The sequence below is a fragment of the Eleginops maclovinus genome, chromosome 9, assembly GCF_036324505.1.
Source record: "Eleginops maclovinus isolate JMC-PN-2008 ecotype Puerto Natales chromosome 9, JC_Emac_rtc_rv5, whole genome shotgun sequence".
NCBI lineage: Eukaryota > Metazoa > Chordata > Actinopteri > Perciformes > Eleginopidae > Eleginops > Eleginops maclovinus.
In genome coordinates, this window is record NC_086357.1 from 9,686,011 (window position 1) to 9,703,824 (window position 17,814).

At 36.8% G+C, this 17,814-nt stretch overlaps 1 protein-coding gene across 1 annotated transcript; it reads right to left on the reverse strand.

Annotated features, from left to right (window-relative positions):
* Positions 1-6,507: 6,507 nt before the first annotated feature.
* On the reverse strand, positions 6,508-8,358 carry LOC134869744 (regulator of G-protein signaling 5-like). Its single transcript, XM_063891626.1, has 5 exons — positions 8,150-8,358; positions 7,846-7,929; positions 7,675-7,736; positions 7,399-7,565; positions 6,508-7,271 (listed from the first exon to the last, which is right to left on the reverse strand). The coding sequence occupies exons 1-5, from the start codon at positions 8,191-8,193 to the stop codon at positions 7,074-7,076; spliced, it is 555 nt and encodes a 184-aa protein (XP_063747696.1). The 5' UTR covers positions 8,194-8,358; the 3' UTR covers positions 6,508-7,073.
* Between the last annotated feature and the right edge of the window lie 9,456 nt (positions 8,359-17,814).

Consider the following 17,814-nt stretch of genomic DNA (forward strand, 5'->3'; position numbering starts at 1 on the left):
CAACGTTTTTTTTGAGATTTTCATGTTTTCTCTAAAATAACAATATGAAATCAAATATATATAACACAATTATAGGAACAGAGTTTTTAAAATAGCACACAGTGTAGTATAGAAATGTGAAAAAAGTTGTTGTCTCTTGTTTTCATTGCATGAGGTAAACAGTGACACATCGACAAATAAAATATATAATGTCCAAAAGTTAACAATATTTAAAAGAATAGTTTAGAGAGCATTTCGAATCATGACACTTCCTTCATTTACTGTAGACTATGCACATTGGTTGACATTAATAGGATAATGGCGCGATGGTGGAAAAATCCATAGGGACTTGGCTTGGGAACTGGAAGGTCGCCATTTAAATTCCCGGAAAGACCAATTGCTACTGAGGTTTTCCTGAGCAAGGCACTGCACTTCTCCCAGGGTGCCGTACATGTGGCAGCCCACTGCTCCTAACACTAGGATGGGTCAAATTCAGAATGTAAATTTCCCTTCTGTGGGACGCTTAAGGGCATATTCTTTTTTCTATTCTATTCTATAAAACGCTCACCCTACCAGGATAAGTGCTGACTAATCCCACTTTGAAGATTCCCATAAATAAGGGGTGACTGTTCGACCTAAATGTTTTATTACCAGGCTTTTTACTTTGAGGGATTAAACGGATGAGGCACCAATTAGTTACTTCTGAAAATATGAACACTACGCAGTTCAGTGTGATGCAGGGAATGAATGACCTTTGTGCTCTGACTGAAACATCTCCGCATCAAGAGAGGTGTTGCAATGCTTACTCTGTTATTGTGCAAAACATCTGGTTAGAATTATAGAAGCGTCCACAACAGAAATATATCAACATGGCTAGGCGGATAAAACACAAGCGATAAGATCTTGGCAGATGTGCTTTCAAGATGGTGAAGAGTTCAATGTGGTTACTTAACATAGAAACACAACCTCCCTACAAAAAGAGTGCGTTTCAACTCCAGCCTTTCCAGAACACAATGGATTCTGGGAAAGACAAAGTGTAAAGGTGGACACAGGGTGAAAAAGATATAATAGCTGAAACTAGTCATCTAAACCTTGTATGTGGATTAATGTGCAGTCCAGGGTTCCATCCAAAGTAAGCACCATTACCTCATGTTTATATAGCAGATAGCTACAAAACACTATAAACCAGAAACCAGAGTGTGTGACAGAATGTTAAGTAAAGCTAGCATTTTGGCTTTTTTAAATATCCTTCTTCAATCATGTGTCCTCCCATTATCTTTATTATTATTACCTACACATTTGTCTTTGTGTGCATATTTAGGTTATTTGAGGATCTTTAGGTACATTATTTTAGTTATTTTAACAATCAAAAAGTGTACAAGAAAGTGTCCTGCATTTGAAAATGAGATTAAATTGCTATGCATATTTTCTACAGATCTTGCTTAGACTTTGCTTTTTTGTAAATGTTGGATAATTGACCTTGTATGTTGTATCGCAAGTTATTACAATGAAACCATTGAAGACGTTAAAGAGGGAATTTCCCTGTGCAATAGAACTGCTCAAGAATCTGATATTTCTGAAAAAAGAATTATAAATGTATTATTCTATAAGTTTATTACTTTATGTATGATATATTATGTTTTACATTATATTAATCTAAATGCTAAATACAGCTAAATACAAACTCAGAAGTTATTTGTTCTTATTATGTGGTCTGATTTTTTAAAGATGGGTGTTATATATGTTACATTTTTCCAGAAGGTGATGAAGTCTCAAATGGCTTTAATACTTCTATGTATTTGTTGTACTATGTGTTTTTATTTGATCTGTACTGTGAATATATCAACAATTGTTGTTCTATGTGCTGATTTGTTAGCAAATGTATGCATGAGGGATTTGCAACATTTCTGTGATGTCGTTTTATCATGCAATAGTAGTATATAGTAGCAGAAAAATGTATACTTTACACATAGTACAAGCACTTCAAATTGGATTTAGGTACATAAATTGAGAACAGTCTAAGGGAGGAGAAACCATCCTGAATAAACGTGTTACAATAAAAATGATTTTTTTTTTTCCTTCTCACAGTGTCATGACACTCTCTAGGAGCCTTCACTGGAAGAATATATGAATAATACTGAATTGCATCAGAACTGCAACCATAACCCTTTGCAGCAATACAGTCACTGAATCAAATGATGCATCACTACGGGAAATGAAAGATACAGCAGATATTGAATCTGTGGAGCCTTTGTTTGTTCCAGGCCTGAGTGTGATCCCGGGAGGACAGAGGATGTGAACCCTGAGGAACTGAGTGTCACAAGCAGAGTTTTTTCCTTTTTCACTGGGGACCCACACCAGGAGGTTTCCCACGCTTAGAGTGTAATGCGCTGTCGCATTCCCTCCTCCCGGCTGTCTCTTGTTCTCGCCCACTCATCATCTCAATACATTTAGCATGAATCCTCCCTTTCTGTTTGCTCTCCAACTACACCTCCTCTCACATCCTGATTCTTGATTTCTACTCTGTTATGACAATATTAAAATGGAGCAGTTTTTGTGTGCAGCAGGCATGAACAAGGGGGTGGTGAGGGACATATGGGAGATCATGGCCACACTTGCGTCTGAGTCTGGGATATGCACCGCACATGTTCACTCCTGGGGGAGACACTGAGGAATGTGCACATTGGGTCATCTCCTCCAGATCTGCTAACAGACACTAGAGGGGTTCAGAAAACTGTCTGTTCTATTTAAAACTTAGGGTCACAGGATTCCATATCACCATTTGTGATGAAGAAGATGTTGTCTCATGATGACCTTACAGTATGTGCTGAACATCCAGGCTGTAACAGACATTTGAGACATGAGCACATCAACTGTTCATCAACACGTGTTTTTTCGCAAAGGATGAAAAAAAAAAACTTATCAAAGAAACATATCCCCTAAACACAAAGGTTCAACGGTTATTAAACTTATAAACATAAAAAGATACTGAGAAAATAAATAGAAATGACAATACGGTGATATAAAAAAGGGGGCTTGAATATGCCCCTATAATGTCAACACAACACCTCCCCTTTCACATGTGCGTTTCTTCTTTTCACGTACAATTAAAAAAAAAAAAGTTTACTGTAAGTCTACAGTTCAAGATCAGTATCATCTTGTTAAGGATGTTCATTGGGGTAAAAAGTTGGATAAACCGAAGACAAAATGTATCATACAGGCTGTTATCAGGTTTATTTACAGTGTTTCAATGCTGTGAAAGAAACTCATGCAGGCTATCAGTGCTTCTCTATCACCCTGACAAATCTAAATATTATTATATCCAAAAATATTTGTTCTCACACAAATTTAGAACATAATACTAATAATAACTAATAAGAACATTAAATATTTAATTAATTAATTAATTAAAAAGAATAATTTAAAAAAGTAAATCATTCTGTTTAAAGCAGTGGTTAGATACCTTCTTGGCTTAATTGAAAATATCAATTAATTCATTGTTAAACACTCATTTTATTTCGATTTACATTCATAAAAAAGGCATGCATTATCCGTGTTATCTAATTTCTTTTAATTGGTATTATGTTGATGTCATTGTGACACCGCTGTGTCCTCTGTATTTGCCGGTTACCTTATAATGTGATGCAGTATTGGTTATTTGGTCATTTACTGTGTTTAAATGTTTTTTAGCACTTTGAAAATATTTCAAATGTTTAAATAAGATTTACTCTTGACTGCTTATCACATATATATGGCCTTGGTGAGGGCATGAGTTTTGAGCAACGGAGATTATTTCATCATTCTTTATTTGATATACTTTTAAAGGCAAAGCTCTTTTAATTTGTTCTCCTTTTTAAGTTTAATTGTTTTATATTGACCCTTATTTTATAACCACTGACAAGAGTTAATGTTTCCATACTGAATTAATTTATAATTTTCCAGGTCAAATCTAGTGTTTACAACTCAAACCACTAGATGTCAGTGTCGTTTCATGATTATACCAAACAGTACTGGTGTGGGCAGTAAATCCCTTTTGCATTTGTGACCAACAACAACAACACAGAGAGAGAGTAATTACGGGAAAACATATCCGTCCATTGAGCCAGGCTACCTTATGTAATCAAACATGATTTGTTTGAAGACGTGAAGCCTTTTCTTTCTCTAAAATTGTAAATAAAACAGAGTGGAATCTGTAACTGGGTCAGTTATGTATCCTGGGACTAAATGTGTTCTTCCCTGTGAAGTAAAGGTATGCTGGCTTGGAGCATATTGATTTGATAGCACTTCATCTTGAACGTAACTAAAAATGGTACCACTATCCTTTTTGGTTAAAGGCATGTAGGTCAAATTGTAGCAAATGTTTTATGACATCTGATATTGAACATCGGTTTACCTCTGAGATTTATGAAATGTTGAATTCAATCACTGATTACCAGTGTCCTAGATGTCGGTAATTATGTTGTAAATATGAAGCATGCAAAGTAGAAAATGTCATGACGCTGTATAAAAACTAAGAGTCCACATAGGTTGGGATGTATGTTATAATGTGTGGATAAAACAAATACAGAATATTCAACAAGAAGATAAGGGATGTGTGTCCTACTTTAATCCTCGCATAATCAGTTCACAAACTAAAACTACAATCCTCTCATTTCCACAAGGAAGTAGTGTATTGGAGACATGTAGTGTCTTTATTCAGTGGGTCAGCAATCAGAAGGGCTTTAACTTAAAAAACAGCCACACATCAGTGGTGAAAATACTATGCGTTGTCAGTGCAGGGGTATAACCATTACCTCATATTCTGTATATAAAGGCCGAAGTTGACCAACTAACTGCAGTTAGCAATTTCCATAAACACAATCTGTTGATATCTAGCTTTTGTTGGCCAAAATCAAGACATGTTGGCCATAATGACTTGCAGCACTTGAACCTTTCGAACAATACAAGACAGTGCAAAATACTTTTTTACCATCCAGAACAAATCCCATTAATTGGGTATGAAAACAAAGGGACTGTTGCCTTAATTCCTTTGTAGCCAGTAGGGGGCGGGAATACTCAAAGGAGTTACATGTGAGGCAACACCAGAAATCATTCATATCTTGTCTGCTTGATGGATCCAAGCTCAATATCAACTTTAAGCCCTTATGTATTCTTTACTAACTTTCAGAAAAAAAACCAACTATTTAATTGATTTATGTTTTGCTTTACAAAACATGCACCCACAGTTGGATGCTATTTTGTGTAGGAATGCAGCTAACAATATTTCAAATTTTTAATGTATCTATCAATACGTTTCTTGATTTATTACTAACTGTTTTGGATCTGTCAGAAAAAAGTTAACTGTGTCCAAGTTTATGAAATGCAAAGGTGATGTCTAAAATATATGGTTTTGTCGGTCTGATACCTATATGTTTATTGTTTCATATGATATAATGACATAATGACTTCGAAAGTAGGATATCTCCGTAATTGAGACACTGAAAACAACGTTTTCCGCCATATTGGTATGGGAAATAACTAAACGATTAAGGTGTTGTCATATTACATCATAACAGTTGGAAATTCATTTTTGTAAGTGGACTTAATAATACCACTAAAACTGATACCACATCATTTACAATTTGTCAACACTTACAGGTACAAGTAGTACAACCAGTATTACAGATGGCTGTTGTTATGCTTAAATCAAGATACAAATGTCAAAGGGTTACTATGGAGAAGGTGTCAGCATTATGAGATGTTTATATGCATCAGGCCTTTGGACCAGCTGTTGTTCGCCTGAATCTGGCGCCACTCTACCCTGATGACATCTGAATATGCAAAGTAGAGATCGCACTTATGTTGTACCTGCCTACTGGCAAAATTCACTTTGTCAAAGCAATCATAGTGGCTTTACATTTTAATGAGAACAAATTAGATAGTAGCATAACTTCTGTAATGAATGACATTATTACCAGAGGGCTTTTGCATCATCCCTTATGTTTTCCCTACGTGGTTAGCCGACAGTGTAAGTCGTTCTCCAGATAGGTAGTGGTTTTGCTGGCATTTATTACATGAAGTCGTTGAGCGAGTGCAAACAGATGCTAAGGTGATACTAACATTTATTGCTCTTCTTATTACGTTAATGCTGTCGCATAATCTCTTTCTGCTTCCTGTTTGCTAGAGGGCTCTTTCTAATTCACATGACATGGGACAAAAGCACAGAGCAGGCAGGTGCTGCTGTCATTGTCTGTGTTCTTAACGACACAGTGCAGAGTGGTTTCCTTGGTGAATAACAGTTGTGCAAAACATCAACCGCAAAATGCCTTATGAAACAGTGCAAATATAACATTGTTCTTTTTATATCAGCTTAATATTTTAGCTCGCAAGTAGTTGTGTTAATACAGTACAGCACTTGACCTTTAATCTTTAAGTAAGTCAATTCACCAAGTATGTGTGACTCCTAAAGTTCATAATGTCATAATAAATGTGTTGCTACCATATGTGATTCTCAATAAGGACAACCGATTTGAGCATTTTTTCTCAAATAATTTATTCAAGTTGCTTGTATGTAAAAAAAAAACCAACCATATAATAAAATAAATAATATATTATGTAAATTAAATCACAGTATTCCATTCTGTTGGGTAAAAAAGCAAGAAATATATTTCAGGCAAATAAATTAAAATAAATACAAAATCATAAAGGACCTTACAAGTCTGTTCACAAAGTGTGTGTGCAAGACTTTAACTGAGAAACATTGCACACCATAGCCACAGACGGGTGGCAAAGAAACGTGCTTTCTTCCTTTCTTCCTTTCTTCCTTCCTTCCTTCCTTCCTGCTTGATTGACACTCAGTCTGTTATACATTCATTGAATTGTAACGTCCAAACTTCATCTGTGATCACACAACAGTCCACTTAAGGGATCAACCGTTTTGTTTTTCTCTTCAACCTTTGGGCATCTACCGAACACGGCCATTCACGGCCCCTCCTGGGACAATCCGACGTTTCTGCACCAGAGTCAGCTTCATGGTGTAGAACCTACGGTCTTGCTTTGCCTTCTCAACCATTGGGGGTGATCAACTAACTTATCCATTGTTTAATGGAGAGAGTTCACGGCTTCTTGGTTGCCTTAGTGCTGGGTGTGGCTTGGCAAACTAAATCCCTGTAGGCTTGAGAGCGGAGGAAGCGAGGGTAGCAGTCTTTGGCCATCAGCATGTAGATCTTATGCTGGGCCGAGTCGAAGGATTCGGTTGAAGGCTCCAGGATGTTGGCTCTGGTGATGTCACGAGTTTCATGGTCAATGTTAATCTGTAAGAGAGACAAGGAAACATTACGATTAGTTTCTTAGAGGCTACGACAATACATTGGTTTCTTATTTCCCATCATCTATAAGGATTCATATTCTAATCGTTTGAGATGCTTGGTGCTTTCTTACCTCTCGTGGAGCATCACTGCCGATGAATTCATCGTAGATCTTCTGGGCTTTGGCTGACAGTTTGGCAGGAGACTTGGTATTTCTGTAGTCTTCACAGGCAGAGTAGAAGGAAATGTTCTCCTCGCTAAACTCAGACACCAGGAAGGCTGTGAAGGCACACAGTCCATCTGAAGAAAAAGAGAATATTTGATTAGTTTGGCACATCATTTTAGTGCAGGGGCTGTATGTGGCATGAATGTGCTTCTGTTTTTTGTGTGCATATGTATTTATACTTACATTTACTTGACAAGAGTTTTTCAAACGACTCCTTCCACCCAAGGCATTCCTCCAAGGTTGGCCTGAACACAGAAGAAGCAAGATTACAATAAAACCAGAATTTCCTTCCAGCTCACAATACATTTCAAATGAATAGGTACTAATAAACAGTACAGTAAGTGTGGTGCTTACTTGTTTTGCCCCATTTTGCAGCAGGATTTATTCCAATGGGATTTCAGCAAAATGCTTCGCAGTCTTGCTTTTAAGTCCTTAGCCCTGTTAGAATAAAAGATAAAGGTTAGACATATAACACACAATTTTGCATACTGACAAGTCATTATTCTTCAGTAAAAATTCAGCACTGCATTTATCCGCACTCTACAATAAACAAAAGCTCAAACCAGCACTCGTTCTCACACAGATGCACAAAGACAGTGTTTTTCATATCCTGGTAACCAAATCCCTACACATCAACCATGCATGTAGCTTCATGTACCTTTCCAAGCAGCTTGCAGGCAGTGATGATAGTCCTTTGCACATCCTGTAGCAGCAGATTTGAGGTGGTAGCGGCGATATGTTGTGAAGTTAGCTGTTAAATATCCGTTTAGTGAAGCTCAGTAGAGAACGAGGTTGTCTGTGTGTCTGAACAGAGACACAGCAGAGGTTTTATAGTCCTACCTCCCTTGCTTTTTACATATCACAAAGCCTCTAAGCCAATCACAGAGAGGTAGAGAGAAAGAGAGAGACACTGAAGTGAGAAAGTGGGGGAGGATGTGCAAGGACAAGGCTGGGGAATTATTGTGAGATTATACAGTATGCTGTTTTTTCTTGCCTGTCCCTGAAAACACAGCAGTTAAGCTTTAAGTGTTTTCTTTCCACCCTACTCTTTCAAAACAACTTATTTACACACCTGAAAAAAACTAACATTAAGCCGGTGTGTTAATGTGAGAATAACATAGCAACCTTTTATTTATTTTACACAAAAAATGTAATGTTTATCACTTTCTTCCTCCTACAATAAAATAATGACACCAATTGAAAGTGGCTATGATATCACTTATTTGCCATATATGATATTTTATTCTCCTTTTTTTGGAATACATTTTAGCTTGAAAGTCGTTTTTTTTTATCATGAACTGCAACGTTTAGTTTCCCCTGGATGAGTAGAAGTTTCCATCCAGACAATCTGTATGATATATCCTTACAAGAAAATATGCTCAAATTGTTTCCTGTCAGTTTATTTGCGCCTTTGTTCACATTTCCTGGTTCAGTTTTACACAACTAAGACATAATTGAAGAAATGCACAGGCTAATATAAAACCTTTTAGTGGTCACACTCAATAACACCCATCCTCTTTGTGGACTTGATAAAGGTGCTAACTCCAGGGACTGATCGAAAGGAAACGTGTTATTGACTCTTTTTAATTACATTACTGTAATCAAGCTGGATGTAGAGACAACTGCTCAACACAATAAAGCTGAAACACCTCCCAGATGGTGAGCTGTGGTTTTGTTTACATAGGATTTTATCATGATATAATTCTGATTGGAGTGGCACTAGAAACAGTAAAACAACATGTGACAACAGGATGGTAATGACCAACACATTACTTGGAATGCCTTACAATGTGCTCTGTCACATAAGTAGTGAAGTTGAGTTGAATGAAACAGAAAACCTCCGTAATACTGTCTGCTTTTATGAATTTGTTGATGTCTGTCTTCAATGGTAAAACAAGACTTAGATCAGAACATTAAAGGACCCATAACTAATAACAGTAGAAACATTGTATTGAACTTGTTACGCATGAATATTGCCATTGGCACTTCTGGGAATTGAGACCAAATAGTGTGAGAAAAGGACATCTCTAGTAAAAAGCACTTATTGTTAAATGTCAGTGGTTTTACTAAGAGATCTTAGATCAATTACTTCCACTTTAAGCAGCTGTTGTAGTTTCAGGGATTTCATTTTGTTTTTTTCTCTTAAGAGAGAAGGTATAATGCCAAGAAAATGTTTTGGAACAGACTTCCACAGCTCAGAATAATACACACGTGTGGACAGCTCGGTGTCTACAGCAGGAGGGCAGTTATGGGGAATTGGGTGAAGATGCAGTGCACATGTTGTTACCCACAGTCATGGTTTTAATGGTAGCTTGACAGCAGAGCACAGAAGAACAAGCTACAGTATGTTAAGGTTTTGAATACACAGGCCATACTTGCTGAAGTGGGATCCGGATATCATGGGTTTGATCTTTTCATGGAATTTGTTGCTAAAAAAAAACTAGAGTCGGAAATAGAATCAGAATACCTTTAATCGTCGAGGGGAAATTTTCATTACATAGATATTTTCATATAATTTATGGCTCTTGTCATTTGCATCCCATCTCCTTTAGTCATCTTCATCTTTTATGGACTTACAGTTAGGATGTTTAGTTGCCAAAGCTTACAAAGACCTTAACCTTAAGTGACAGATCAGATATTATTCTTTTTTTATGATTGGCACCTACATTAACTCAAGTACTGTGGATGACTAGAGAATTTTCATTTCCTGCTACATTCTACTCCACTACAATTCAGAGACAATTCTTATTTTTACATACATGTATTTGACTGCTTTTATTACTTTGAATATTCAGGTTTTGGATTAATAACCCAATTCATAACCAAGAAATAATTTATTATGTACTATTAAAGGTTAACATACAAATCTATTGGATACTCTACAGTATGAATAAAAGGTTAAAAGCTCATCCTTTATCAACATTAAAATGATAGACACATTATTTTATGAATACACACGCACATTTATATAAATATATATACATATATACATTTTTTTTTTCTCTGAATGGACCAAGGCAGAATGAATACTTTTACTTTTCTTTTACCTTTATGTATATTTATAAAATGTTTTACCAAAATGTTGAATATAGGACTTTTACTTGTGGTTTAACTATTTTTGCTTAAGTAAAAGATCTGAGTATTTTTTCAACTCTGAAAGGAACTGACCAAACAAGGACTTATAAATATTACATTTAAAAATGTCCAACTAAGATAGCACTTGGTTAAAAGGGAGTGTGTGCAGAGGGCATTTTCTGTGTCCCCAAACACACTTAGCTATATCTTACTGTGTATCATGACAAAGTAGCACTGATCAGTTTGAGTCAGCTAATGTAGATTGGACGTCAGTAGCTGTGGAGAAAGATAACTGCACAGGCATTACCTAACCTGTCCAGCTTCATTGTGCTGGGAAAGATTTAATTGCGCCATTTTTATTGCCTCGAAAAAACAACAAAAGGTTAGCCTGAGATGCCGGGGGGGATCCCCGCCACCCACTCACCCACTCATACTGTGATGTCAGCACACTTCCGAGCATTTGTCAGTCCTGTTGATAAAGGACAACCGGAAACGACAAGGGAAAAAAAAGCAAGGAAATGAAAACACATCATATTGTGAGGCGAAGGACTTTTCTGAAAGCTGGGGATTCACTGTCCTTGATGCTAGCTGACACAACAGTACACCACTCTTACACAACATTACCGCTATTTAACACCTTATCTCACTATGTACACCATTACCATTTATATATGCCCATTTAACAGTCTAACCCTTAAATACTCTGCACTGCAAGGAGGATAACATGTTTTGAAAAACGTGAGACTTCTCCATTGAATCGTTTATAGCTTTATTCATTATTACATACTGATGTTATTGGTGAGATAAAGCTCTGAAAGAGGGCTTTAATTTCCTATTCTCAGAAAAAACACTTCTGGTGAAATCCATATCTGAGATCTCAGCAACAGAGAGCTCCATTGTTGGATCTGGCATCGTCTGGTGATGCTGTTTGTTACCACTCGACTATCATGCCTCCATTCAAACTACTTTTAGGTAAATTCCATCAATGACAAACCCTGTCACACTTTTGTCACACAAGTTTTGAGGTGGAAAAATATGGAGGCTTTCTGAAAAAACCCCTTGTGCATCTATGACTAGTTGTATGTATTAGAAAGATTGATTTGGTGTTATCTATGTTTACAACCAAATACAATACTGTTTTATCCTTGACAGATTGATGTGTTAGCTTTGCTTACTAATTTTGTCAATAGAACCAGAGAGTTTTAAGGACACATTTATAACATTTATTGACATGAGAATCTTCATAAACAAACAGCTACTCAATGGTGGATATTAGCGGCATCTTGTGTTTTTCACATTATGAACAAGGTCTTTTTGGGAGGAAACAGCTAGAAATGTTTACCGCTCACATAAATGGGCTCCCACCTGTATGTTAGAAGCGAGAGTTAAATGAGGGACTTGTCGCTACAGAAGTGTCTTTTTTCCTGTATAAGTGGTAGAGGACCAGAAAACTAAATAAAATAACTTTAGAAATGTGTATCTTTTGGTCAAAATGTTGGTTCTTGTTGGATTTTTTATTCTTTTGTAATTTTCTCGAAATTTCACACAATTTATCTTTAGTGTGGTCGTCACAGTAATGGTCCCAAGGAAATGCATCACCAAGCAATCCTTATAAAGAAAAAGTGACATTTACCTGTATGAGTGAGTTTCAAACAAAAGGTCACATCATATTCGTAGCTCGCTAAATGATAGAATCAAGGCCGAGGCCAGTTCAGGACACCTACATCTCATGTCCCCACTTTTACCTCGACTCACAACTCCGGTCATATTATTTACTCGTCCTTTTTACCTCACGCTACCTGAAAATTGAAATCCATTTCCAACCTCTTGTAATCTTGAGTCTTGTTAAGACCTTTCTGTTTCATGTGGGCACAGCTGTGATAGAGGGACATTTCATCTTCAGCTCAGCATGCTCCTTTCACAGTTCACCTCTATCTGGGTCCTGCTGCAGATATGAGAAAGCAGGATTGGGAGCCTTCTCTCCTCAGGGGAGGATGTTATGGCCCCTTCATGGTGTATTGTTGCCATAGAGAAAATGACAAATACATCAGATGATGTCCTTAATACCTCACTTTTATTCCTGTGTTGGAAACAAAACTGCACAAAACATCAACACAAATCCACCAAGAGACCCTAATAGTAGTTTTTGTGTGGAATTCTGTGATACTGTGAAACACCATCTGTTACCCTAACTTAACCCCACCTCTTATCCTAGCTATCATTGGCAATCTTTATTTCCGTGCACAACCCTAACCCTACCCTGTTGATATCCATATGTGTACATCTCACAAATGAATTATAATGCAAATGTGGCTAAAGAAGAGTGCACATTTTATTACTTTTCAAAGGGAAATTGGGTCAGTTGGAAGCCATTATAGCACACAAATCAGAGATCCATTGAATTCATCTTTCAAGTTTGTTGATATACCAATGGAATACTTAGTTGCCAGTTTATTAAGGACAAATTGCTAAAGTTATTTGTTAAGTGTCAGCATGTCTGTGTGTGTCTCCCTCCCTTCCCTGATTGTCCCCCTGTGGGTGCATCTTCTCCCTGAGGTGATCTCCATCCCCTAATCAAAGCCTGCATAAAAGGTATGAGGAGCCCTTTTCGTCTTTCCCTCCATGTGGCCCTGGCTCTGTGTGACCAAGCTTTGGAATTTTCTTTGTCCAATCATAATAAATGCTTTGGTTAATTTACTCTAATCCTGTGTTTGCTCCTCATTGTGTTGCGGCTTTCTAACCAGTCGTAACATATTGCTAAACAATGCATCAATGAGATTCAAAATAAAAGTTGCTTTATAGGTTGCTTGATTAACATCCATTCCATAATTATATGGGTTATTCCTTAACCCATGTTCCAACGTTCCACCAAGTTTCATAAAATTGGGCCGGTATGTAGTCACTCCGTAACCCTGCTGATAAAGTAACAAACCAAATCACTTTCTCCTAGGAGAAAGTAAAGAACATAAAATGGCAATGTTTATATTTAACCTTTATTAGGGAAGTGAAGCAAAGGTATGCACAACCTTCTGTTGATAGACATTAAACTGAATATTTAATCAGAGTTGGAGTCAGCATGAGGTTTACTATTGAACATCTTGCTCCTTTTGTTTCTATTAATGATGACTACTCAGCTAAAACTTACTGAGCTCCGGAGTACAACTCAGTTCTCCACATGCTTCATCAAGGAGGCTGCACTCCTTTATATCCAGATGAAGTATTAACCAGCTGTTAAATTGGCTTTGCTTTGTGATGCCGATCACAAATCTCTTCAACAATACAGAAGTTGCACATTATTCTTCAGAACACACACACGGAGCAGCTGTTCTCATTACACACACACTCAAAGTGATCTGAACAAGTTTTCTTATGTGCGAATTTCTAGAGCACTGCCAGACTGAGCAGCCAATAAAACTCAATGAAGACAAATGTGGACAACATTCTTTGGAGACTTGTAGGACTGTTTTTGCGAGAAAAGTCTAGCAGATGAAAACATATTTAGGTTGTTGCTGGTTTGTGTTAATGGCCTGTATATAATAATAATAATAATAATAATAATAATAATAATAATAATAATAATAATAATAATATTTCAGATCAATGCCACAGGAAGATGTCTGTTATGTTTCCGGGCATTGCATCAGCTTTTTTGTTTGTTTGTTTTTTTCTGAAGGTCCCTCAGAGCGGTGACTCAGTGAAGACTAGATTGGAACAGCTGAAAGCCCATTAAAACTAATCACTGACTGGAAATGTACAAACAGAAAGTTTAATAGCTTGGACATTCTTGCAATGGATCCGCAAAGGATTAGAAATGCCTCAAATGGAGATCCAAAAGAAAAGGATGGATAATTGAATTTATATTGTCCGGATGTTTCTCCAGTATTCATTATTTTCGTTGTCTATAGCCGAATATTTCTCTATTGACAAAGACATTTATTCAAGACTTTGGACATCATTAGTACATAAAGAATTTTGGTCTGGTTTATGAAATTCCATCTCCATTAATTGGAAAGAGATTTTACCAATTTTCATTTGCTCATTGGTTTCATGACTATGGATTTCAATCCTGAGAAAGTAAACATTGGCATTGGGTTTTAACTCTCTTAGATTTTGAAGGGATAAAATACAAATAATCTAATGTGTATATCACCGTTATCATTCTTTTATTTAACTTTCCAAAATAAATGTAATTGAAGAATTTCCCAAAACCAAACTATTAATTTAGAAATGTAAAATAACGCAGATCTATAGACATGCCACCTTATAAAACACAGATGACAGATCACATAATGTAATTACATGCCACTACTGAACACGTGACATGCCAAGATACACCTTTAAATGAGGCCAAATCCTTGATTGCCTGGATTGTTAATGGAGCACACACGTGTTCTCAGCACGTTGCTCCATGAGAGCAAACTGATCACATGGCTGTGTCATTTTGAAGAAAATGTGTTTCTACTCAATTTTTCTTTTTTATGGAACCACCTTGGCTTGAGCTCACAAAGATGTCGTCTCCCTACAGCATGTGAGGAAAAGAGGCCTCATTTTTTTTTAATCAAATCCCAGCCATTTATTTAATACTTTTTCAAGCCAAAAAAATATGTTGGGTTAAAATATCATAAAATATGAAATATGGCACTTTTTTGTTTTTTAAGATCCACTCTGATAAAACCTCATATTCACAATTAAAACAATTGTGTTCCATAGCCTTCCAATATTTGTGAAGTGTTACTCTTTGGTCTCAGAGGGAGTGATTATGGCAGTGTGCACGGAAGAGCCTCAGGTTGCTCATCTGTCTGATAGTCCTCTGGGGAGGAGGGGAGCAGCCTGAGGCGGGCCATGCCAGATGCTCACTGCGGCTGGCTGTTAAACAATAACCACTGGAGTATGTTCCCCCATCAGCAACACTGATCCGTTACTACTCCCAGGAGGCTGTTTAGACAGAGGTCAGCCGAGTCTACATTATGCAAACTCTCCTGAGATTAAATGTGATAATCTGTGATGTGTTTTTCATTACTGTTGTTCATTGATGTGACTACATAACTTTATGATCAAACATCTGGAGTTTTTATTATTTTATTTTGATGTGCTGTTGAAGTTTGCACTCCATTCTGTCTGTTGGGTTATCTAAGATGTGTGTAGTCATCGGGTCAGTACGACTGTGTCTGAACAAAGAAATTAACCTACTGTAAATAATTCATTCAACCTTTTTTTTCCCCTAAATGTTTTTATTGGAACAAATATTACATAAATCAGTCAAAATATCACAAAACACATAAATCACGCTCAAGCAGAACAAAAACACTTTTTTTCCAGCAATATTCTTGACCAACATACAAAACCATTTCGCCAAACAAACACATGGTTTTATAAATGACGGAGGGTTATCTTCAAAAGATAACCCAGTGTTGTAAACCTTCGGGTACCTTGTTTCCTCTTAGCAGTATGCTACTGCCTCATCGGTCTATGGGCGGACTTCTGGGTTATCAACACGTAATTTTTTAACATTATGATTTGGACGTATTCATAATTTCCTGGGTAAATATTTAGATACAGTATTTGGTTGAGCGTTCCACCAACACTGGGACTCAACTTTTTTTTACAAATGCCAATTGGAAAATCATCAGACATTGTATGGTTTTACACGATGATTTAATTAATGGCTATCTACCACAGCAAGCACATGTGCCACAGGTCCATGATGTAGATGCTCTTCAAATCTTTTCGCCAAATGTTAACATACTGTAGGAGGTACAATTGGAGTGAAAAGCATTTACACAAGCACCTTCATTTTTCTTGTTGAACAAATGTTGTATGCTTCAGTTCTCTCACGTTTGCTCTTCTTTTGACCCTTTAAGATTACTGAAGCAATGATTGAAGTGTGTGATGTGAGGTGTGTACTGGAGAGAGGTGTCTGGCAGAGCTGAAACACGTTTCATACTCATGAACAAAACACATCTGCTATATCATCTCCAACAAAACCACCTCCAGCAGGTAAATGTCTGAGATTTGTAGGTGGTCCTTTACAAGTACAACATGCCCTGGATAATTACTGATAATGATTAACTCAATGCTGAATAGGTTTGTTTTGTCTGCTGTACCCAGTGTTGAGGTGCTGCAACGTCAGCCAATGACAACAACAGGACTGATATTTGACTCTTGTCAACATCACACACAAATTAATGTACCTGCTGCCTCGGAGATCATAATAAACAATAAGCAGTGTCAATACCTGAGAGCAGCAAGTACTGTTATTCCCAGAGGTTGTTGTTTGTGACTGAAAATAAGAGGTAACACACTATTAGACAATCAAGTCCTATGAGAATTGAATTATGTAAGGACCTGAGGTTACGTTATAATTACATTTAGCTGATGCTTTTATTGAAATAAATGTACAATAGGGTTAATTAACCATGAAGATATCAAAAAGAGAAGATATCATTTACGAAAGAATCAGGAATAGTGGGTGAATAATCTTTTCTACATGGGGAATAAAACATATTCAGGTATGATTCCTGCAAATTCAAATTCTATCTGCACTTTTTGAAGTGAATAGTGGGTTTGCTGCAGCTGGAGGCAGTTTTGATACGGAGGGCTGAGACTGTAAATGTGCTGTAAAACCAAAACTAGGATCAATGCCAGACTTCACAGAGATGTAACGGACTTCCCTGTGGGTGTATTTTTGCATGTAATCTCATATATTTCACATATTAATTGAATCCATTTTTGTAAACATATTGACTAATGGAGTGTTATTTCACAACACCAAAGTCTTGTGAGACTGGTTTAGCCTCTAATCAAATACATTATGTTTTGTTGTTTTTCCCATCCAGCTTCTGTTGTTTGTCTCAGAGCTGTACACAGCAAGTAATCAACTGCCCTGCACATCCTCCCCCTGATCTATAGTCATAGCAGCGCTGCACCATGGGTATTATGTTTACTATTGATTAAAAAAACAGAGATGAAGAGAGAGCAGAGGAAAAACTGGAGAGCAGTAGGAGAGAAAAAGAAACAAAAGTTAGAATAATGAAGGGATTGGGCGATACCGATGTAATTTATACAGTTTTCATATTAATTGTATGCAATTAAAAAAAAAAGGCAATACGTTGAATTCATGGTTTAAAGCCAGTTGATTGAAGATTGTGTTCCAAAAATGTTCAAACTGCTGTAGTTACTCCAAGACATCATTGCTGTGCATGTGTTTTTTCAAAAAATGGCTCTCTGGTGTCCGATAACATCAGTGCA

Excerpts from the sequence above, each read along its gene's own strand:
- LOC134869744 (XM_063891626.1), bottom strand. The coding sequence starts at position 8,193 with ATGTGCAAAGGACTATCATCACTGCCTGCAAGCTGCTTGGAAAG. Across the intron at positions 7,930-8,149 it reads CCTGCAAGCTGCTTGGAAAG|GGCTAAGGACTTAAAAGCAA; the intron begins GTACATGAAGCT and ends TTATTCTAACAG. Across the intron at positions 7,566-7,674 it reads AAAACTCTTGTCAAGTAAAT|ATGGACTGTGTGCCTTCACA; the intron begins GTAAGTATAAAT and ends CTTTTTCTTCAG.